Here is a 23,256-nt window from a genome sequence, read left to right as displayed (position 1 = left end):
GTATATGCATGTGTGTGTGTGTATATATATATATATATTTCATACATAAGGCGCACTGGATTATAAGGCGCAGTAGTAGTTGTAGTAGTAGGGGATTATACATCCACTAGATGGAGCTGTGCTAGAGGGAATTTCATACAATAATTAACCAATATTGATCTACACAGTAATCCCTTGATTATCACGGTTAATGTAGACCAGAGATGGCTGCGATAAACGAAAAACCGCAAAGTAGATCACCCCGTTTTAAAAAAATAATTAAAATAAAAGAAATATATATTTTATATTTTTACTTCAGTGCTCAGTTCTGGTAGCAGGCGGAGGTCAGGGGCGTGGCTTCCGCTGGATTTTCACATTTTTATGAACTTACCCAAAAAAATTAATTAAAAAAAATTCCCCCAGAAAAAATCAGCGGTGTCATGAAGCCGCGATATTCGAGGGATTACTGTATGTCTTTTAGCTGGGCCTTATAGTGCAGAAAACACACCCATTTTTTATTTTTATAGCTAACAAATAATGCTATATGATCAATTAGCACAAGGACACTGCTGTCTAGAGTATAGGATCTATATTTTAATTTTAATGTAGTCATTCTTCACAGAAGATAAATACACAATAAAGTTCTGTTGCGTCTGTCTACGGGTGTTGCGGCACCATTTGTGTCCTGTTGGTTGGGTTGCTAACAGGGTTGTAGTAACACAACTTGGACGCTAGTTCACATTTTGGAGTCTTTTTTTAATTCATTAATTGTTAACCCAATGATGAGCCACAATTACAAAACATATTTTGACATCCTTCCATTTTTTTTAGATGCAGCAAAGAAATCAAACGGTGCAGACGAAGGTAGCGCCGGCGGAGGGGAGACATGACCCAATCAAAAGGTGGATTTTCTAGCTCATAATAATAAATCAAATAAATCACGGATGCAAATGAGTTAGGGCTTTTCCCAGTGCACATTCAAAAGTTTAATAACTTTATTGACATCGAAATTAACCCTTTGAAAAATGATTGTAGCGCACACGTCCTGCTGAATTTGCGCCTGTCCACAATCTGACAATTAAGACTTTAAGGCGCTCGCTTGTGTAAATAAAGCTAATAATTATTTGTTTTCTAATATACCAAAGATTTTTTTTCCTGCTAGGACATTGTTTAACAAAAAAAAAAGAAATCTTAAGTTATTTTTCCGAAAAGCAGATTTTTGTGTTCATACATAGATTTTGACTCATATTGTATGTTTGCTTTCTTAGCCAATCAGAAGGGTGAATTCCGATTTGGCGATGACTAGCCAATGAAACGAGAGGAGGGAATATTACGGATGAAGTAAGGAAGTATATAGTGTATCAATGTTAAAGTACATCAATAGTTCTGGATTTTTTGTCGTACTTGTGTTTGGACACTAAGCAGCCAATCAGAATTTGCCCTGTATCCCGACTCCTGATTGGTGGAGAAAAGCGTATGCTTCAATCATGTTTTACATGCGCAATATTTCACATCATGCCTAGGAAATCGTTGCATGAATCTGAGTTGATCAATTTGGGTAAAATGTCATGGATTATGGAGGCCTATTTTGGGGTTAGCATGTGTACTAAGCTATCACCTTTTTCAGGAAATATTGAAACGACAAGATCTGGCACGTGTACAGTGTTTTATTGTCAGAAATAATTAAAAAAATCATTCACTGCACCTCTGCTTATGCTATGTCCACGAAAAATACCATGTTCGCTCTTTATCATCGTGAGTTTGGACGTCAGGTGATTGCATTTTTGTAGTTTTTTGGTTGACTTCAGCAGCTTCGGAATGGAGTCTCAATTCTTCCTCCATTTTCTTGCCTGATCCATCTTCCGTAAAGCCTTTCGAATCTATCTTTTCATAATTTTTCTTCTCAGAGGCGTGTCCAATTTTTTCCTTCAGAATTTCACTTCCTCCTCCACCATTTTTGGGCGATTCGGCATTGTCCCGAGGTTGATCGCGTCTGTCATGTGGCGGATCTGCCACCAGGAAGGCACTTTTTACGGAACCTTGTGAAAAAGACAGGTGTGCATTTAAAAAAAAAAAACTTCATTTCAAATAATACCCAAATAAAATTCACCTTCCGTACCTTCTAAGCTTCTTCTCTTTGACCTGGAGTTTCCACAACGTGAATCACAGCACTGGCATATAGCGTCATGTCCTACAAGAGCTGTCCACCTAGTAAATAAATAATTAAAAAAAAAAAATCCATATGTTCAAATATTTTTCCTGAATGTTTTGTGTCTGCTCTGTCATGTTAAAGAACTGCAAACCCGGAAAAAAATGTCAAATCATGAATAAATGTACAGTATTTGAAGAAAAAAATCGACCAAGTGGTTAGCATCTCAGCTAGCATGTCGAGGGTTCGATCCCAGGTCGGTTCTCACCATGTAGAGTTTGCATGTTCTCCCCTGGCTTGCGTGGGTTTTCTCCAGGGTACTCCAGTTTTCGCTCACATCCCCTAAAACATGCATGCTAGGCTAACTGGATGCTAAACACACCCTAGCTATGAGTGTGATTGCTTGTTTGTTCTCTGGGCTTGCGTGGTTTTTCTCTGGGTACTCCAGTTTCCTCCCAGATCCCAAAACATGCATGCTAGGCTAATTGGATGCTAAACACACCCTAGCTAGGGGTGTGATTGTTTGTTTGTTCTCCCTGGGCTTGCATGGGTTTTCTCTGGGTACTCCAGCTTCCACCTACATCTCCAAAACATGCATGCTAGGCTAATTGTATGCTAAATGTACCCTAGCTACGAGTGTGATTTTTTGTTTGTTTTCTCTGGGAACTCCAGCTTCCCCCTACATCCCTAAATCATGCATGCTAGGCTAACTGGATGCTAAATAAACCCCAGCTATGAGTGTGATTAGCTATGACTAGCATTGTCTTACCTATTATCTCCGTAAGTGCACGATTTACGAGCTGGACTCGGCTCTTCGGATGAGGCGAACAATTTGCAGTAAATGCCGACCTGCCACAGACGGCGGCGTCAAGTCACATTTGGCGGCAGCGCGGATGAATTCACCGTTCTCACCTCGCGGTCCGGATCCAAAATGAACTGGAAGGCTTTGAAGGAGAACCTCAGGGTCTCGTTAGCGCCCCGGAGGAACCGAGAAGCCCCTCCGGGGTCCCGCTTGCTGTCCAGCATGCACCTGGGGACGGAATGAACATGACATCACCCATTCCAAGGAGAAAAACCCGCATTTTCCTGCGCCATCCATACCCCAAATTGCCAATGATTGTGTGTTTACGGGACGTAGAAGAGACATTTTCCGGTAAAGCGAAACACTTGTCGATGTACAGTCGACTTCCGGTAGGCAGACGTGGAGCAGAAATTTGGACGCGGACTTCCTGGCCAAGATGGAACACTAGATTTTCGACCGGGTTGCTCCACGAATCTGATTTGGACACATCGTAGCGTGACGGACTGAATGGGAAGCAACGTAGAAGCTTGTTGGATTTTTGCGTACCGTCCATCAAATGGATTTGGAACTCATTTGAATGCACTTTAAGTTTTTTCCACAGGTGCGTTGTTCTCCAGGTGGGCTTGACTGCCAGTTGGTGCACATCGTGGTACCTTGGAAAAGATTGTTTTCAAATTTTAGTAGGGATATGGACTAGTTTTTCATGACCATGGTTGTAGACAGCCACTAGATGTTTACTTTATTACAGCTTTAGCCTTTAGCTAGGTCTTTTTTTTCCCACACACTGAATTTATAGTACTTTGGTTGAACTTTACAAACATCTGGAAGTGCATATGTCATTTTTTATGTTCACATTTTGAAAGTATACTGACAGAAAATTGGAGTTTTATTTTGAAGATGACAACATGGTGCTAAGTTTAAACCAAGCTTGTCAGACTTGGGTTGATTCGCGGGCCGCTTTAACGTCAACTTGATTTCACATGGGCCGGACCATTTTAGATATAATATTTAGATTTTATATATATATAAATGGATTAAAAGAACTGGATTAAAAGCCCCTAATATTCCATTTTTTATAGATCTAAAACAATGTTTATTTTAGTTTTTTTAAAATATATTTTTAGATTTTACAAAAGGATTTTTGAACTAAAAACAGAAAAAAATGACAATTATTGATTTAAATGTGGGGAAATCAGGAAATTTAATATACATCTATACTCGTCATTTGAATTTGATCCTAAAACAGAAAGTCGGCACTCGTGATTTACTTTCCCGGGCCACACAAAATAATGCGGCGGGCCAGATTTGGCCCCCGGGCCGCCACTTTGACACATGCAGTTAGCTTAGGTCACTTGATGATTTCAATAATGGAGACTTTTCAAGGTAACGACTGATTTTATTATTTTATTTTTCACCTGTTAGGTTGTTTCCGTTTTAGAGCAAGTAGATTAATTACACACCGCCATATTGGCCAGTATAAATATATGCGCCTAAATTATGTCACATGACATCAAGTTCATGTCATAAAGAGTATTAAATGAACATTATATTTTTGAAGGACTTTAGATGTGGCTTAAAACACTTAGAATCCACTATAATTGCGCTTAATCTTACATATTATCCCCTCTAGTTTTAGGTCCATTTGGAACTTTAAAATGAAAATGCTAACCTTGTAGCATGCAAAAAAAAAATAGCTTCCGGTGCCTACCTTCGATAACGACATTCAATTTCAACGTCAACCCGAGAAGCTCCGCTCGGAAACCTCTCCGTTGAAGGTTCATAATAAAGAGTATATTTGTAGACCAAGAATTCGCTCGTCAACTGGAACAAAAAATACAAAGTTTCATTCCAGGGGAGCAGATAAAATGGACTATAACACGGGTTCGTACGTACCTCTTTACGGGACCCGCACGCCGTTAGGGGATATGCGAAGAGCAGGTCTCCAGACGGGCTCAGGACACCGTTACTTCGGCAGTTTGGACCCAATTGGAGTTCAGACTCGTCCGCACCGAATCCGTAGAAAGACGGCTTGACCCGGAGGACCAAGTCGAACGCGGAGCAGGTCAACGAGACGTCCGCAAGGTGAGGTCGGGCGAAGCGGGGGGTTTCGGTTGATGGGTCGCGGTTGCTAGCTTGTAAAGTGTAAACTTTTGGGTGTGGGCTAACTTTAATTGTTTTCTCGGGGGACTTTAAGCCCATTTCAAAGCAGGGGAAAAGTAATATAAGACAAAATAAAGTGTAAGTAGAAAGTCTTGTTGCCATTGTCACGTTGTGTTACCTTGCTAATGTGAGCGTTTAAGGAACGCCACTCGCAGGTGGATGTAATTAAGGGAATTGTTTGGAAGAAAAAACGTTTAACAATATGAGCACAGTACATTGACGTGATTAAAGTTGTATTTTACTTTTACTCTAGTGCTTTATTAAATGGAGGAAGTTATAGCTACATTTCCACGAATAAGTTGGTGTGGGCGACACGTTTTTGTCTATGTAAAGCTCGCATGATCCGGATGATACTGTGGCCGGTTAGCTCAGTTGGTTAGAGCGTGGTGCTAATAACGCCAAGGTCGCGGGTTCGATCCCCGTACGGGCCACTCGTTTTTTCGTCCCTCTTATGTTTATTTTTGCATTTCTGTACATCAAAGTACACGTTTAAAAAATGTTGATAAATGTAAAATTATAGGTTACTGACAGGTAAACCGGTATAAAAGCAGGTACATTTATCTTTTTACGACAATATACGTACCTGCCAAACAGACGTTTACCCCCCAAAAAATACTAATAATATGCCTGTACCAAAATAAAAAGGTGGATTCCTGATTAATACTGAACTTACTTTTATTTCCAGAGGCCCTCGAAACAACATTAAGATAATAACGTCAACTAATACATCTTTCGTACCACTTAAAAGTCTTGCAGTTGCTCCTCTGAGCCACCGGAGGGCGTGTTACAGCCATGAGTAAAACAGGCAAACGGTAATTATATTGCTCTGCTTTGTAGAATCAAAACGTTTAATGTGGCTGACGCAGAGAAATTTTGTGTTTTCTTTGTAGATTTTGCAAAGTCCAGTTTTTATAAAATGAGCATGTCTTATAGCAAGTACGACCGTTGACATGAAAGCCGTCAAAGGTGGCTTAAACATAAAATAAATCAAAGGTGACCAAACTAGCCTTAGACTTAAGATTTTAACAAAATGCACATTCACACACAGGACACGCAGGAAACGGTCTGTTGAGGACTTCTTCTGAAAAGGATTTACAAAATAAAAGAAAGCAAGAGAATTTGACTGTTGGAGAAGAAGGCACATCCGGTAAGTCATCAAACGCATACATTTTTCTTTATTGCTAATTTTTCAAAATGCATTTTCACTGCTGATTTTAAAAAGAGACAAAACATTAGTTGGACCGTATATCTTAATCTATGTCGACCCGAGAAACTTCAAAATAAAACTTGTAGGCTTGTTTTGAATTTGGAGCACTTTGGTGCGTTTGATTCCTACATGATTTTTTACAGACCCCAAACAGTAAGAAATTATGCTTTTAATTGAATAAGATGCGCATTCTCCCGGTTATTGTGATGTTTAATGAGCTAGCCAGGCGGTCGTAGTCCACTTTGAACTTTTTACACTGTAAAATAGTCAATTTCCATTGCTTTTAATGTCGTAAAAATGACACGAATTACACGAATTTAATGTGTAGTTCTGCCATATGTGAAATAAACAGGTTATTTTCAATAACGAATGTGGATGAGTCCATGAAACCGCAACCGAAAAACCCTTCTTAGTCTTTTTAGGGCGTGTCTGAGTGCTGCTGTTTTACCTCTCAGGGGACCAATAAAACATATCTGAATTATTCATGCGACGTGCATCGTCTCCGGTTGACTGGACCCGTTTTGAAACCCGCACCAAGACGGGATGTGCGGGCTAAAGGTTAGCATTAGTGTCACAAAGGTCGTGGGTAAAAGAAGGGCCCTTCTTGTATACAACATACGAACACGCGAGCGTCCAAATTCCATCGCTGCCGCCCGAGCGGTCCTCCTTCGGGTACTCAACGGGTCACGTGACTTAACACGGGTGCTCGACGGAGATGACCTCTTGACCCCCTTTTTGTTCTTTACGGTCCTCACACATATGCTACTATAACAATAAAAGACAATGGTGGCCACTTGAAGTAAAAACGGGGGGTAGGGAGGGAGTCGGCTATTGTTTGTGTTAAGCATTGTTACCCCGACAAGGACCCCATGAAGAAAAGCAATATTTTAAAGATTAAAAATGGTTCGGAGCAGATTGAGGAGGCCGGCCTGTTAGCATTTTAGAGCCTAGTCGAGCATCTAAAGTTTATTTTGGGTTAATTAAAAGTACTAAAAAATGGCATAGCGTATGCTAACATGATTGAATGTGATTAGTTCATTCTTATAAAAGAAAGCAGTTGATTTAAATTCTTTTATTTTCTTTTGACCCTCAAAAATATTTTTTTAAATGCTTTGATGTCTAGCAGATTTGTAAAAAGTGTGGTGCATATTTAATTTGGTTACAGAAATATTCGGTATTGGATGTGAACATTATTTGTAAGTATATCTATTTATTTTTGTAATGATGACATGTAATAGCACATGCATTTGAAGTCATGAAAAATGTTAGCAAACCCGTTTTTACCTAAGCAGGCTACCGACCGATTATTAAACGTGTTTTGAAATGGCGCGCATGTCAAAAAATGTAATTTACTTGTCACTCAAATCTGACAGTTTTTTTTCTCCTCCATTTCATAATTATTCCATGCCCTGTGATTGGCTGGCCACCAATTCAGGGTGTCCTCTGTGACCCTAGTGAGGATAAAGCGGTTCAGAAAATGAGATGAGAATAGATAGTTATTCCATCCAAAACAGAGCAACGGGAACGCCCACTTTTTCGCCAATTCTGGTTGTGACATCACAATCGGAATTTATGGTCATTTCTGGCTTTTTCATGCCGCGAATATGGAATGGGCTCCAGCACCCCCCCAACCCTTGTGAGGAACGGAAAAAAATGAATATGGTTTCTAATATTTTCCAGTCACTCGCTGTAGTATTTTAAAAGCGTGTAATAAAGCAACCGTTTGAATGACGACCATCACTAATCAATGACGTTGACTCAGCTTGAACTTGAGACGGCCATTTTGGCTCGGCCTGCTGAGCTCGCAACGGAGCAAGGCGGGATCAATATGCTAAATACTACGGCTCAATCTCTTTATTTTGAAATGTGCTGAGTAGTATCAGTGTTGTAATGAAGTACTCACTGTTTGAGGTATTTGCATCGCCATTGTGTGCCAATCATTACAATTACAATAGTGATGAATGACTTTCGCGAGTAGTTTTCTGTCCTTTTCGCGAGTATCCGCTCAACAAAAATTGGCATTTTTATTGTTATTGTCGTCTGGTCGTCGGTGTGCAGCGCCAATGAAGTTTGTAGTTTGTTCATTTTTCCCCCAGTTTTGTTTGTAGGATTATTTTGTACTTATTTTTTTTTTTTTAAAAAGGCAAAACCCCAACAAACATGAGAATTTTAGTCACTACTTCATTCAAATTTATTTTCTATGTCCAAGTGATTATATTTGTTGTAGCAATTTTTATTTTTTAGGTTTTCAACACACAAGACAGTATTTTTTTAATATGATATTCAGTATCCCACCAGTAACAATGGCGCCGCTTCAGGAATGCAAAATTAACCCATTGCCTGCCATTGACAGGAATAGACGTCTAATTCATTTAAACTGGGAGCGAGAATTGTAATCTGTTCATGCCAATGACGGCTCTAGATGTCCAATCCATTTTTTTTAATTGGGCCCAAAATGAAATGGACACCAACTGACGTCAATGGCAGCCAATTATTTGCTAAGGATGAAGCATGTAAAATACTCCGAATTTTACATGAATTTATCCAGAATTTTTATTTTTAGTTTGTTTAATTTATTTTTTGCTTGGGGCATATCTCTGTGACCATAAGTGGCTATGCAGACAGGGCGGGGGGTGGTGATCTATCAGGCTCCGCCCACCTGGAGGAGGCTTACCCGGATCTTCTGCGGCAGATATTTGCAAGCCCCGCCCCTACTTTTGTCGTCTTATAACAGGATTGCTACTGGCGCGAAAAACGCACTGCGCGGCTTTTTTTTCCTCTCCACGTCGCGGGGCGGAACCACCGATTGTTAGTTTAGGGGTTGTTTAACGAATACTACAACAAAAAGAAGGGGGAAAAAACGACTTTTCGTGCATTTTTTTTGCTCCGTGGGGTCCACAAGTGGATTTGTCACTGGTTAACATTTTCCCAGTTGGTAAGTTGGAGTTGTATATTCTCCCAAAGTTGACGTTGTTTGTTTGGTTCGGTGGACTTTGCCGTTTTCGCGTGCGGCCATTTAAAAAGCCGCCCTCGTTGCCATTTAAGTGGACTTGCCGCCGAAATTTATTCATAGAACATTATGTAATAGCAATCCACATGTGTCACCGCCACGATTAATTGTTAATTACATTGTCAGTCTTTTTTTGTGTGACACACAACGCCAACAATTTTGTTTCCTTTTCAGGCTGAAACGGACTAAACCAAAGTGGATTTTAACCCCCACCCCTCCTTCCCTTCCCGCAAAACCGCAGAAACATGGAGTTGGACTGTTACCAACATTATTTTTTCGACGACTTTGACACCGAGGAGGACTTTTACAAGTCTACCGCGCCGAGCGAGGGCATTTGGAAAAAGTTCGAGCTGTTGCCCACCCCTCCCATGTCCCCCATTCGGACCGTCCAGAGCGGGGACGGCGTGCTCTTTTCCGCCGGCGACAAACTAAGCTGGTTGTCCATGGTGGACGAATGCGACGGTCAGGGTCTCCTGGGAAATCTCAGCTCCATCATCATCCAGGACTGCATGTGGAGTAGCTTCTCGGCCAGCAAGCAGCTGGAGAAGGCGCTCCACCACGGGAGGCAGCCGACCCCGAGCACCCCCGTCAGGCCCGGCAAGGCGCAGTGCGTCTCGCCGAGCCGCCACCTCCCTTCCTCGGCCTCGACGGACTGCGTCGACCCGGCGGCTGTTCTCACCTACCCGGCGAGTGGCTGCCGGAAGACGGCCTCATCTGGTTCCGAGTCCCGGAGCGACTCCTCCGGTAAGTGCTCAGCGTGAACTCTCAACAGTTATGTGGGTAACACAGGGGGGTGTCAAAGGTGCGGGCGGCGGGCCGCATGTGGCCCGCTAGGGGGTCCGATCCGGTCTGCCTGACAGACACTTTTTTTTTTAGCTCTTTCATAATGACGTACGTACACAATGAAATTCTTACATTTTTTGCGACAAGGGCGCCGTAAAAAAGCTTGTGCTTTTTCTTAATTTCCTATCTGCAATCACGTTCGTTCATTCGGCACCTGCCGTCAAAACGGCGCTTTCAAGGGCAGGCGGCGAGTTAAAAAGGAACCTTAAAATGTCCCAAAACCAACAGGAGATAACCCGGAAATGCCCCAAATCAGCAGGAAATGACAAACAAACAAGAAGCTTCCCCGAAAGAACTTCAGAAACAATAGTAAATTATCCAAAATATGCCAGAAGTAGTCACCGATGGGTACCCTAAAATAGAAGTGACTGCTATTGACAATTTTAGGTGTCCAATCACTTAAATTGTCTATGGATGCTCATCTTTCAGCGACATTGACGTCGAGGGATGTCCAATTCAATCCCACACGAGATCTCGTTGGCATCAATGTGGCCCGGAAACCATCACGATATACTTGCCACCTCTCAAAAAACGCAAAGTTGCCCCTTTGCTAGATCGGCCCCTGATATGAAAACATATCGGCGGCGTAAAAAACACGTGGCGCTTCAAAAAGCGCGCTTAAATGTCCCAGTTTTCAATCAGAGCGCACCACGGGATCCAAATAGGCTGAGGCCGAGGGATTTGGGAACGCCGGCTCCCTCCCCTCTACCGGCAAAATCACTCAACTGTCCAATCGGGGGACACCTTCTACCAGCAGGTCCCCTCTTTACAATTGCTGATGAATGACAAAGGCTGGAATTCTTGAATGCTCCGAGGCATCGTGGGGGAAATAGTGATGAGCTTGCTCAGTTGCGGAATGCACTTCCGAGCGCCCTCATTGCGGGGCCTTCCCCGCCTTTATGTTTTGCACGCGTTGCTAAAAAACGTGAAATACTTGACACGGCCGAAAAACAGGAAAAGGGGTATAAATCGCTAATCGATTCAAAGCAAAGTAGCGTAAAAGCAATGACATTTTAGCTGTTGTTTAAGAAAAAACCACTGTAAAAGGCAAGAATGTGGCAGTGGTGATATAACCGCGTGTGCGGTTGATTGGTCGCTGGTCTTTTGGTCGCCCCGACCGCGACAACGGGCGACCAGAAGACCGACGACCAAAAGACCGGCGACCAATCGACCGTGTACCATATAACCGCACTCTCATTTCTCTACTCTCACTGCGGCCGTCGAGCGTGCTGACTACCGAGCTAATTCCTGAGCGTATTAGCACGCAGTTTTAAGTTCAGGATGCTTGACTGACAAGTTTTTAAGTCCTCATTGAAACATGTTACAAAAGTATTAAGAGTATAAAAAAAGATATTATAAACAATGTTAGTGGAACATTTAGAGTTAAGAAAGCAGCTTCCAATTTGACATCACTGCAATGGATTTCCAATCCATTTTTTTTAATTGCCGTCAAAGACTTGAATATTAATTCCCGTTTTCTTGTGTCTGCAATGTCAGACGACGACGAGGAAATCGACGTGGTCACCGTGGACAGCAAACACCGCCAACAGGTGACCCTGAGGGTGCGCGCCGACCCCTGCCCCAAACGTTTCCACGCCTCGGTCCACCGGCGGCAGCACAACTACGCCGCCCGCTCTCCAGACAGCGAACCCGGCGAGGACGAAGAGGAAGACGAGGACGAAGAAGAGGAGGAGGAAGAGGAAGAAGAGCTCCGGGGCGGCCCCGCCTCCCCGCCGTGCCTCCGTCCGGCCTCGCCCTCGGGAAGCTCCTTGAACTCTGACCTGGAAGACACGGACCGCCGGAAGACCCACAACTACATGGAGAGGAAGCGAAGGAACGACCTGAGGTCCAGGTTCTTGGCGCTCCGGGATCAGATCCCGGGTCTGGAGTCCACCAAGACCCCCAAAGTGGCCATCTTGACGCACGCCACGGAATACCTAACGGAGCTGCACGCCAAAGAGAAACGCCAAGCGCAGGAGCGCAAACGCCTGAAAATCCGACAGCAGCAACTCCTGCGCCGATTATCCGCGCTGAAGCGCCCCTGAAACCCCAAATAAGAACTTTAGCGAATGACTTTTTTTGGACGAAAACACCCCCCTGTGTAATTAGCCTCCCGTTGTGTAGCATTTTTTTTTTTTACCTGACTCTGACGTCGCCAAATCTCAGTCCTGTTTTGCAGTCACGGGCGAGGCACACGGGGGGTGACGTGGCCCGCGTTCAGTTCATCTTCTATGGAACTGTCGCCAAATCACCTAGATGCTCGCGGGGACCAGTGATATTTCGAGCGTGGGGAAATTGAAAAAAGTTCCGGAACAATGTCTCGCTTGTACCGCGACATTGCAATATGCCCCGCCTCCATTTTTTTTATTATTATTATTTTTTTTAAACAGGCATATTTGACTTCATCTTTTAAGGTCTCATCATGATCTGAGTGCGGTCAGCCTCGGCTCATCTAGACAACCTGTCAAGTCTTTCCTTTGATTTTGAACATCTTCGTTTTGACACCTTTTTTTGGCAATGAGACACCTTACAATGAAATTAGCCCACCCGTATTATATCACCCACACTTTAGCGATGTTAGCGCATCATTCACGGTACTTCTCGGCAAATGTAAAAACGACATACGCCTTATAAGTGTGGGAACTCTTAAATCGTAAAAAAAAAACGAATTCCCACAAAACCCCTCAACATTTTTCTTCAGAAAACACATCATTTCCTTACAAAATTCATCAATTTTCAGGAATTAAGCCCAAATAACTTCATTCCATCGTTGCACATTTATAACGAAGTGGAGTACTGAGCTAATTTGCATCCAAGTTTTATTTTTTTGTATTTTTTTTTGGGCTGTGCGTGGCTGTAAACAATAGCCAGTTGTTACCCAGCTTTACCCTTATAATTTCCCGCTCAGGCATGGAGAAAGAGAAGTAGCACTGCTGTACTTTATACTCACACGTCACTTTGTGATCGCAATGAAATCCTCTGATTTTGGTTTTTACGAGACAAACATTAAATTTTGATACCACCTTTTGAAAGCTCACCCGCATGCCGTTCGTTTTTCTTTTGTTCGCAACATGAAATTCTTTTGTTCCTTGATGCCGTCGTATTCAAGCCCTGTTTTCTATTGGCTAGCTTTGCAGATCCACACGCCGACTCGCCGCCCTTGAGATTTGCCCTTGGCGCCGTTCTGCCGAGTCTCCGCCTCCTCTCTGCAGTGGCTGCTGCTGCTGCATTACGCGCTACCTGATCTGCTCTCAAGGTAACACACCCACACACACATCTTGCCTCCTGAGAACAATCCCAAGTGTAATTGTCCCTATCACATTTTACATTCCACACCAGGTCACCTTATTTTATGTCCTTATACCTTTGCGATAATTTATTTAATTTTATTTTTTATATTCGACAATATCCAGTGCGCTCGTTTGACACAATTTTAGTGAACCAACGTGCGTTCCTCGCGAAATCAAAACATTTATTGTCCTTTTTGTTTTCTTTATTTAAAACCTTTTTTACTGAATATGAATGTTTTGACAACTGCGGCCGCCATTTTTGTTTTGGTCAGTCTTGTAGGTTGTTTAACACAAGTGATAATCATTTTTTCCCTGATCATTGGATTGATAAAATTTTGACTCCCTAACCCGCAATATTTGCCAAAATAATTATTATCAAGTATTTTCTGGACTATAAGCCACATTTATTTCCCCTATTTTTGCTGGGCTTGCGACAGGTCTTATTTTTTCCCCCATTTTGACCACCAACAGCTTATGTTGTGTTTTTTAGCCATTTTAGCTATTCCCAAAAATATGTTACAATAATGTGCCTATTTTTCTGTTGTTCCCTATTTTTACTATTACTTAAACATATAATATCTGCTCTTTATTTTGGATTAAAAAAAACCTCCCCAAAAATTCAATATATATATACACAGTGCAAATTTATAGACCAAAAAATACGGTAATTCCAAACTATAAATCTCACCGAGCGTATTTATTAGCGGTTGAAGCCTCATACAAATTGTCCACAGTTAGCTAATAGCAAGCTAAATTGCGCCAAAAGCAGACTGTAATCAAGCAGGATCATGGGTAATTTTTATTTTTTTTTATTTGTTTGCTCTGCCGGTTCGACTCTCCAAACTTGCCAGACCAGAATTTCAGCTTCCCAAGTCTCGCCCACACACACCTTCACTTTCTCACACACACACACGCACACACACTTTTATTTTTTATTTTTTACGATAGCGTGTTGCTGGCCGATAGCATCGACTTTAAATTGAGCAATAAGATAAAGTGCATTTTTTCTTGGAAAGAGGGCGGAGCTCGTTTTGCAACATCCGCTAGTAGCTTCTTGCGCAATACTTCCACCATTGTTGACAGTTGTCCCCCGCCTTGTGCTGTGTGTTGACAAAGCGAGGAGGTGTAAAAAAAGTCCTCAAATGCACCGCGGCGCTTTGTGATTCTTCCTTATCACTGACCTCCATTTTGGAGATACAGGACACTTTATAAAGGCTTAAAAAGATAAATAAGCTTATCTGGCGGTAACATCAAACTCACTGTGTGTAAATGGCGGGATGCTAATCGCTATGAGATTTGTGGCGCTCGCAAGAAGAAGCTGTCTTGACTTGAAACTCTTCAAATTTACACACCCGGTCGGCTAGTGTAAACATACGGGGCGCGGGGGTGCTCTGCCTGACCTCATTCGTGCTAAACATAAAATGAAATGCTTTTATTTTTGATTTTTTCAAATCCTGTGAGTCGTATTTGTCAAAATGGCGCTGGCAGGAGGACCCTTAAAATGCCCCAAAACCAACAGGAAATCGCCCGGAAATTCCCCCCTAAAATCAACAGGAAATGATCCAAAATGAACAGGAAGTGACTTGAAAGTAGCCTAAAATGATAAGGAAGTGACATCAAATTGACTCACTGCCTCCATAGAGAATGATAGATGTCCAATTGGCTGTGGAGGCTCATCTTCCGCCCCTCCCACTCCAAATAGATTGGACATCTACCGCCGTCAATGGCACTGAAATATGAGCATCCACAACCAATCACTTACTATTGCCAATGCCAAGAAGTGTGTTCATTTTGCATCACTTCACTACCATTTTAGGGGTCGCTACAGGTTAGCATTAGCTAACGCTTCCTGTAAATTTTGTTTCATTAACCATTGATTTGAACTATGCGGGTTGTTTCCTGTATGTTGGTCACTTTCTGCTGGTTTGGGCGAATTTTAAGGTTCTTCCTCAACGTCAATGGCTTGTAAGTCAACTTTTTGGGCTAAAAATAAGTTTGAGTTTGATTCCCCCCCTTTTTTTCACGAGGGTGAAGAAAGCAGTGGGAAAAGCACACACCCGGGTTTCAAGAAACTTTCTCTAGTCATGCTCATTCGCTTTCTCTGCCTACTGACCCACATTCCAGCAGGAGTGTGTCACTGGAACGGCAGCCGCTACTCGCAAGCGTGCCATTCCGACTAATCTTTACCCCCCCTCCCTCTTTCAACCTCTCCGGCTATCCCCTACTTTCCATCTTATCCACTTTCCATCCGACAACCCGCATTTTCTTGCTCCCCAGGTGTGCGTATCTGGGTCACGCTTAGTGGTTTTCTTTGCCCTGCCTTTCCGAAGGTCAGCGTTACGTAATTGTGGTGATCCCGTCGTAGACAGGCTAGGCTAGTGGTTAGCATGGCCGCCTCGCAGTTCTAGGATCGAGGGTTCAATCCCTGCTGGGTTTTGACCTTCCTGTGCAGAGTTTGAATGTTATCTCCTTACCTACGTGTTTTTTTTTTCCATCTTGAAGTACCCAGGTTTCCTCCTACCTACCAAAACATGAATGCTAGGCTAATTGTAGGCTAAATTTTAATTAGCTATTAGTGTAAAATTGAATGGTGGTCAGTCTTGTGCCCTGTGATTGGCCGGTAACCAATTCATTTTGGTTAATAGTTGACTGGGATAGGCTCTAGCACCCCCAAGAAACCAAGTCTACTATGCTACGTAGGTTTTTGAGTTTTATACCTGGGTTAAATCCAATTTGGACTCTTTATTTTGGGCTTTTCGGCGTGACCGTGTCAGTGCGGTGAAGCTATCAATATGCACGTCTAATCTGGAGTCAATCCTAATCCTTTTAGTGTAAACAGCGCTACCATCTGTGACCGCAAACACCGTGGCGCTCGTTAGAAGGAAGATTAAAAAGTGGGTTTAACACCCTCACAATGAAAGTAGACACGAAGGTTGATAACCGTCACCCTTTAATTAAAATCTGAATGAACTAAATCCACTTTTTGAGTGATAGAAACCAAATTCAAACTAAATCCAAAATGTCCACAAATTGCTACGGTTGTTTTTTTGCTGTTTGCTATTTCAACCAATCAGATTGCGGCTTTCAATAACTGATTAAATCCGAATCAGATTGACAGATGACGCGAAACTTATTATTGCCAAGTGAGGACTGCCAAAGAATTTGAAACAGCCGCATCAACGACTCCTGCTAACGCTAACTTTTGTTGCATTTTGATTTCATGACACAAAAATGCTAACAAGCCATTTAATTAGCATGTACGCTATGTCAGTGACAAATACATATCTATCAAAAATGTGGAGGACATGACTGATAAATGTTTACTTTTGTAGCGGACCAGTGGTGAAGTGGTTAGCATGTCCGCCTCGCAGTTTCGCTAGGTGCTAAAATGCGCTTTGCGGGGGGTCGGCTCCAGCTAGCTGGTAGGTAATTTGAACCCTGATGTTGTCAGCGGACCAGACGGGCCAAATGTTGGTTAAATTAGCCGTAGCATCGAGGTTAGCATCTTGTTTTGGGTCCTATTGTGAAAGACGCCTGTTTGATATTTGATTTATTTTGCAATGAAGAAGCTAATTTAACAATACATGTCGAATAAGAGGCTAAAATTCAAGAACGGGTGAGAAAATTGCTTAAAAAAGAGGGTAGAAATCTGCTAGGGCTCCAGCTAACGACAGTCCGAGAGCCAATAGGCACTAATCGAGAAAACAACAGTCGTAAAGCTTTAAGTTTTAAGTCAATCATCAGCTTACTGAAGTAACTTCAAGAATGCAACAATGACTCCCTAACGAGAATACAAAACAATACAGAAACCTACCGAAAACACCCCACAAAGGCTTATTTCTAAAATATTAATTCGCTGACTAGACAAATGTCAACTTTTTGGAATGTGCGAAGCTAGTTTGGAACAAAATAAAAATGCATTTGCTAAGAAGAAGGTAATACCGGCTTTCAAGCTATTAACTGTGCTGGCGGTTTGACGGTCTGCTTTGTCGCCTCAGGGCCTGGACCGATGCCTGTCGTTAATTGAGCGATAAATTCTGCTTTTCTTGCCCGGGGCTAGCTAGCACAACCGGTTTATTCGGGACTTTCGTTATCTTTGTCGGTTATAAAAGATGATTTGACGCTCTAAAGTGTTGACGTGTAATAAAAAGAGTCCAGAATGCGGGATTTATAGCGCCGTTATAGATGTTTGCAAACCCTTAATTAGGTGTAAATTTTTAATCTTTGTGTTTGAGAGGTATGATTGAGTCAGGAAAAAGTTGGAACTTGTTGCAGAGGAGCGCGGCGAAGCTGTTCAACTCACAACTACTCGGCTTTGTTAGCTAGCAGATGTTCCTTTGTTAGGCCTAGCGGTGTAAAGTTGCCTGGGCTAAAGTTGGGACGCAAAGTCCGCGTCTTTTCAATGTAGCCCCATTGAGGACCGTCCCCGCCGACCCCCGCACCTTCTGCACCCCCAAGCTAGCGGGGCAAGGGGATTTGCCCTTCCCCCACCCTGCTCACAACACCCCCTGCAAACCTCATCTTTATCACCCCACCGCCATTAAAACCATTACGGCCTCCACCCCCACCAACACACCAGGTTTCGACTTTTTTAGTTCTTATGTTCTTTGTGGCGTCTTCCCCTCGGGGGTTAGGCCTGATCAGATGACCACCCGCGCAATCCCCCCCACCCCCACCCATCAGCAACCACACGTCAAAAGCCAATTTATAGACCAATTACTACAAGGATGTCAAAGTCATTTGTGTCGGGGGCAACGTGACGGTTTTCATTCGGTCTGCTTACTTTAAATGTAATCGATCCGTGAATTGGCGAAATTTCTGATGGTCGATTATGTACAAATTTGTCCAAATCCCTTTTTTCGGCCTCTTAATAGCAAGTAATTGATCAAATTTTGTTAAATTAATTACATTTTTGGATTAAAAAAAAACATAAAATAGTTCTTTTGTATAGTAGTTGATTATGTACAAATATTCAAATTTGTCCGCATCCCCTTTTTCAGCCTCTTAATAGCAAGTAATTTATTTTGTTAAATTAATTACATTTTTTAATTAAAAAACATGAAATATTTCTTTTTATAATAGTACAGACATTCAAATTTGTCCAAATTCCTTTTTGGGCCTCCTTAAGGCAAATTGATCATATTTTTGTTCAATTAATTTATTATTATTTTTTTTTTAAAAAGAACAATTAATTTTTCTCCCTGGGCTTGCGTGGTTTGTTTTCAGGTAATGCGGGTTCCTCTCAGATCCCCAAAACATGTTAGGGATTGTTTTTGTTTTTGTCATTTTTGGGGCGATTATCGGTGTCGTTTGAGTTTTGGGGGACTCCAAGCAAGAAAGTATTTAAAAAAAAATTGTTTATTTCATGTATATATATTTGGGTCATTTTCACATAATTCAGCAAATAACGGTAAAGACACTTTCAGAAAATGAATAATTTACAAAATGCAATTCAAGCATTCTGATTATCTCTAATTAGCAACACTAGCACTGCCTGGAAATATCTTAGCTGGAACTTTAATGAAAACATAATTAATTAAAATTTAAAAAATATGGATTGGTCTTTCCCGTTATTCCAAAAACGGTAAAGACCAAGCATAACGGAAAAGACAGTATGGTGAAACTTCAGTCTATGTCAGGGAAAAACTAAGACCTTTATGTGTTTTGTTGTGGGTATCAGTAGTGTGGAAAAGGCCATTAAGAACTAGTGGCAATTATATAAAGTACTCTTAGTTGCAATTTCAGTAAAATGATGGTAACAGTGTACCCCAGCCCTTATATTGGGATATCTGCCGGGGAAACTTTGAAGTCAAATTCAATAAAAAAAAATTGTTTTTTTTTTTCTTTTTTCTTAAAGCCCTGCAAAAATAAAATATACACATTGATTAATATCTGTAAACTTTATTGTAATACAACTCGAACACATATATACGGTCTTACGGAAGAAATTGTAAATACAGATTTACTGTCAACAACATGAAATTGTCTTAAAGCCTAAACATCTTAAGCTAATACTGACAAATGATAAAGAAGTTGCCAATATAATCAAAGTTAGCAATGATCAAATGATAGGATACTTGAGTGCACAATCTTAACAGTTGTAGTTCCCTAGGTCTACATCAAAAACATGCTGCTTTCCAGTGCGTGAGGTTCCTCCTGTTGTTGTAGGAGGTGGCAATCTCATAACAATATTGTCTATGTGTATGTCATCCAAGTCATCCATTTCAGGATACACAAACAAAGGTTTTTTCATAACACTGGACTTGCGACGCATAAATTGCACCAGAGCTTCATCATCTTCATCAAAGTTTTGAATGATCTTTCCCACAAAATGTTGAACAGACTTTTTCCCGCAATACTTCACAAGAACAAAATCACCTAACTTCAGATTTGTGGTACTGACTTCATCTTCGATAGGAAAGATTTCAGTAGATTCTTCCAGGCTGTCATAATCAGAGAGTGCTGCCTTATTAGCGAAGGGCCTGATCTGGACAGGTGACAAATGTTCTCTGTCACAAGATACTGATGCTCCATGCTGAAAGAAAGCACAAATCATTATATATTATTATATTCACGTCAAATTGGTACAGTATTGACAAGAGACAAGGTGATTGAATTAAGCTGTTACATAGCCTTTCTTTCATTTTGTCGCTTTTTGCTGGCTAGTACCTTTGCTTTGAGATCATCTTTGATAGCATAGCAGAATGTTAGCTCCTTCCTTATCCTGTTGTTATTCCCGCTGGAAAGGAGGGAATATGCCTTCGATGCTGGAGAATCGCTGATCACGTTAACACTCAACTGCTGAGCATTCTGCATTCTGCTGATCTTTCTTTTCAATTTCCGTATTTCAGTTTGATATTGCTTGATCTGAGCATTATTCTTGGTAATTGTTCTGTATGCTTTGCGGTCCCGGGCTTGCGTCTTTCTCCTGCCAGCTTTCTTTTGTGTTGATGGTTGCGATGGTCCTGGTTGTGGTTCACCAAATTCATCAGCATCTGGGCTAGGTGGGGGAGTGCTTGGCAGATCCTCTTCCAGTTGTTGGAATTTCTTGCTCCTTTGCTTTCGTTGGTTGAGCTTCCATTTTCTTCTCAGTTGCCTTTGCTCCCTCTCTGAAAGCTTGTGAATATTTGGAATCTTTCCTTGTGCCTTTCTTTTCTGATATCGTTCCCTTTCTTTCTCTAAATATTTGTGATAGGCTCCAGGGTCATTTTTAATCTTCTCCCTGCATTTGCGCATCGCTGCAGCATTAGATTTTTTCGCAGGTGGCTTACCGCCTTTTTTCTTAAATGGATTCATGTTCTGGAAATTTTACAAATCAAAGCAGGAATTAGTATACACATAAACATAGCATAACATGTTAGCGTCATCTCTACATATCTGTTGTATATTTAAAAATATGTATTTCATCTCTACATATCTATTGTATACACCTTTTCTACTTAGTCTTTCCCGTTATATGATACGTCTTTCCCGTTATAACGGTAAAGACAAAATTTATTAACGGTAAAGACACAACATTCCACCTCAGCCTTTGACATTGGTAGATGGTATTTCTTGGCACTCAGTAAATGATAGTGTTCTGCATGCATACACCATGCCCAGTTCATTAAAAAGCAAAGTAATTATGTTCACCAAGTTTTTAGGACATCGGTAAAGACATGGAATTGTTACGACATTTCACAGGTATGGTCCTTACCTTGGTTTTAGTTTCATTCTCATGGCTTCTGCTTAGCTGGCGTTGACAATATGGCTGACAACATCCTGGTACTTCTCCCACACCAGCCACCTGGTGTATTTACTGTGAATTTTTTGGTGTATTTCTCATGTGATAACGGTAAAGACACACTAACTGATATGAAAGGTACATCAGTAAAACTGTTTGCAGTTGCAATTCTTTTGCATTTTTCTCAAAGACAACTTGAGTGAAAATACTATTGAAACAAATCTAAACAACACATTCTAAATAGAGACAAACAAATAAATCATAACCCGACTTTTCATTCCTATAAACTGTGACACTAGATTCTGGACATCTAACGGAGTGGACAAATTCAACATAAACTGGCTCTCAATGTATTTGTGTCTCAAATAGATTTCTCTTAAAATTGGTGCCAAATGTAGTATAATATGTGGCAAACAAAGCAGTAGTAATTAATTTTTATAACTTTGTAACACATAAAGGGAAAGTCCAGGGCCATATCTTTACCGTTATTTGCTGAATTATGTGAAAATGACCCATTTATATTAAAGTCGTCTGCGTTATAAAAAATGTAATTCAATATACATCAGTCCAGTTAAAACTCTTCAATTTGTAATTTGCCTCCAGGGTGGATATTGAGGGGCGGGGCTAAAAGCTTCTTTGTTTTTGGTCTACGCTGTCCAAATCTCAACAGGAAGGTTGGCATGGCTACTATTTCCCCTCCTTTCCTCGGGTAATTGTTTCCAGGGCAATCAATGCGGGTAATGTCGACTTTCGGTCATTTCTCGGATCTTTTTGTTGTTATTGTTATGCTTGGCTTTGTGTGTGTATTTTAGTGTAACATTTCCCGCTACTCAGAGAAGGGGAGGGGAGAGGGGCGTGGTCTGAGTCGTTATTGGGGCCAAAAAGGCCTGCATTATTTAAATCAGCTGGGTGGGTGCGGCCTAACTGTTTCCTTGACCTGTTAACCCTCACTGAGCGTTAGCCTAGTTAGCAAAACACAACAAAAACGACTTGTATACATTTATTTTTCGGTACTGCTTATCCTCACAAGGTTCGCGGGGGTGCTGGAACCTAGCCCAGCTCACTACAGGGACATCCTGACCGGAAAATAACATAATAATATCATAATCAGTGAAAAAAAGTGGAAGTATAATGAGCGGGCAATTATTTAATAAGCTCATTTGATCAACTACCGGCCAATCAAAGCACAGTTTTTAATAGAATTATTTTTGCTGCCGAAAAATGTTGAATTACATCACTTTGAGGAAAGAGATCAGTTTCCTGCTTCAAGCTTTTTAGTTGTCACTCCCACTTGAAGTTGATTATGAAACGGAGATATTACACAAGTTTTCAAAAAAGTAGGTGCCCCGCTACCTGCCTGTTTTTCCCATCAATGCCTCTTTATACAGTGTTTGTTTTTATTCATTCATATTTTTTTTGCGCAGGCACGTTCAAGGGCCTTCAGTACTATTTTTGAAAAGAAATAATTGACCTGCCTTATATCTAAAGTATGTAAAATTATATTGACTGATTGAATTAAAAAAAAATCGGCTCCACTAATTAATGGACATACAGTCCTAGTATATATGTACCAAATATTATTCGGATCCATTCATGAATAATAACAGGAGGAGCAATTTTAGTAAATGTTCTCCCCAAGAAGAACAACAGCAAAATAATGTTACTGTATGAGAAGGGAAAAGCGATTTTTAGTTATTTTTATAATCTGCAGTTGAAGCATTAACACTACATATTAATGAGGGGGAATGAATTAACTGGTAATATGTATATGTAAGGATTGAATTAAATGTTTTATACCACTAGAGGGAGTGTACACTGAGTGTTTTGGATAACTATCGAATATAATCAAATTTCATGATACACACCAAAGATAAACAACTTAAAGGTATTAGAAGGGTGAACCATTCTGTTGTGAAACTGGGACCTCTGGTGGATAGGATGATTATTGCAGGCAGCCAACATGAATATGCATCGAATTTGAACCTGTATTTTAGATATATAGTCACTAAGTCATATAAATGTGAGTGCTAAAGTTAACACCTTGTAGATTTTTTTAAAATATAAAAGACACTTGTTTAAAGTATGCAAATTGA

General features: G+C 41.2%; 4 protein-coding genes and 1 non-coding gene across 10 annotated transcripts in view; 3 read left to right on the top strand and 2 right to left on the bottom strand.

Annotated features, from left to right (window-relative positions):
• LOC144089457 (uncharacterized) overlaps positions 1–1,683 on the top strand; it is a 28,173-nt gene extending 26,490 nt beyond the window's left edge. For all 4 annotated transcript variants that reach the window (XM_077620315.1, XM_077620314.1, XM_077620316.1 and 1 more), the window contains one exon: positions 811–1,683. In XM_077620315.1, coding sequence (XP_077476441.1) covers positions 811–869 — 59 coding nt within the window. In that variant the 3' untranslated portion in view covers positions 870–1,683. The remainder of the gene's footprint in view (positions 1–810) is intronic.
• On the bottom strand, positions 1,627–5,385 carry LOC144089459 (zona pellucida sperm-binding protein 3-like). Its single transcript, XM_077620318.1, has 8 exons — positions 4,824–5,385; positions 4,639–4,751; positions 3,477–3,583; positions 3,230–3,404; positions 3,041–3,158; positions 2,898–2,977; positions 2,099–2,187; positions 1,627–2,018 (listed from the first exon to the last, which is right to left on the bottom strand). The coding sequence occupies exons 1-8, from the start codon at positions 5,190–5,192 to the stop codon at positions 1,696–1,698; spliced, it is 1,374 nt and encodes a 457-aa protein (XP_077476444.1). The 5' UTR covers positions 5,193–5,385; the 3' UTR covers positions 1,627–1,695.
• Positions 4,541–13,187, top strand: LOC144089461 (protein L-Myc-1b-like). Of its 2 annotated transcripts, XM_077620320.1 has the most exons (4): positions 4,541–5,012; positions 6,139–6,237; positions 9,482–10,051; positions 11,648–13,187. In XM_077620320.1, exons 3-4 carry the CDS (start codon positions 9,553–9,555, stop codon positions 12,193–12,195), a joined length of 1,047 nt encoding a protein of 348 aa, XP_077476446.1. In that variant the 5' UTR covers positions 4,541–5,012; positions 6,139–6,237; positions 9,482–9,552; the 3' UTR covers positions 12,196–13,187. The 2 variants fall into 2 exon arrangements, with proteins under 2 accessions (XP_077476446.1, XP_077476447.1); XM_077620321.1 differs by lacking the exons at positions 4,541–5,012; positions 6,139–6,237 and adding an exon at positions 8,948–9,232.
• On the top strand, positions 5,448–5,521 carry trnai-aau (transfer RNA isoleucine (anticodon AAU)). Its single transcript has one exon. It is a non-coding gene; the product is annotated as a tRNA-Ile (tRNA).
• A 6,138-nt stretch (positions 13,188–19,325) lies between the features above and the next one.
• On the bottom strand, positions 19,326–21,602 carry LOC144090353 (uncharacterized). Of its 2 annotated transcripts, XM_077621797.1 has the most exons (3): positions 21,137–21,602; positions 20,110–20,739; positions 19,326–19,975 (listed from the first exon to the last, which is right to left on the bottom strand). In XM_077621797.1, exons 2-3 carry the CDS (start codon positions 20,734–20,736, stop codon positions 19,532–19,534), a joined length of 1,071 nt encoding a protein of 356 aa, XP_077477923.1. In that variant the 5' UTR covers positions 20,737–20,739; positions 21,137–21,602; the 3' UTR covers positions 19,326–19,531. The 2 variants fall into 2 exon arrangements, with proteins under 2 accessions (XP_077477923.1, XP_077477921.1); XM_077621795.1 differs by having other exon boundaries at positions 20,110–21,602.
• Positions 21,603–23,256: the final 1,654 nt, after the last annotated feature.

Source organism: Stigmatopora argus, chromosome 15 (genome assembly GCF_051989625.1).
Source record: "Stigmatopora argus isolate UIUO_Sarg chromosome 15, RoL_Sarg_1.0, whole genome shotgun sequence".
NCBI classification, from domain to species: Eukaryota; Metazoa; Chordata; class Actinopteri; order Syngnathiformes; family Syngnathidae; genus Stigmatopora; species Stigmatopora argus.
This window is presented reverse-complemented; position numbering and strand designations above follow the sequence as displayed.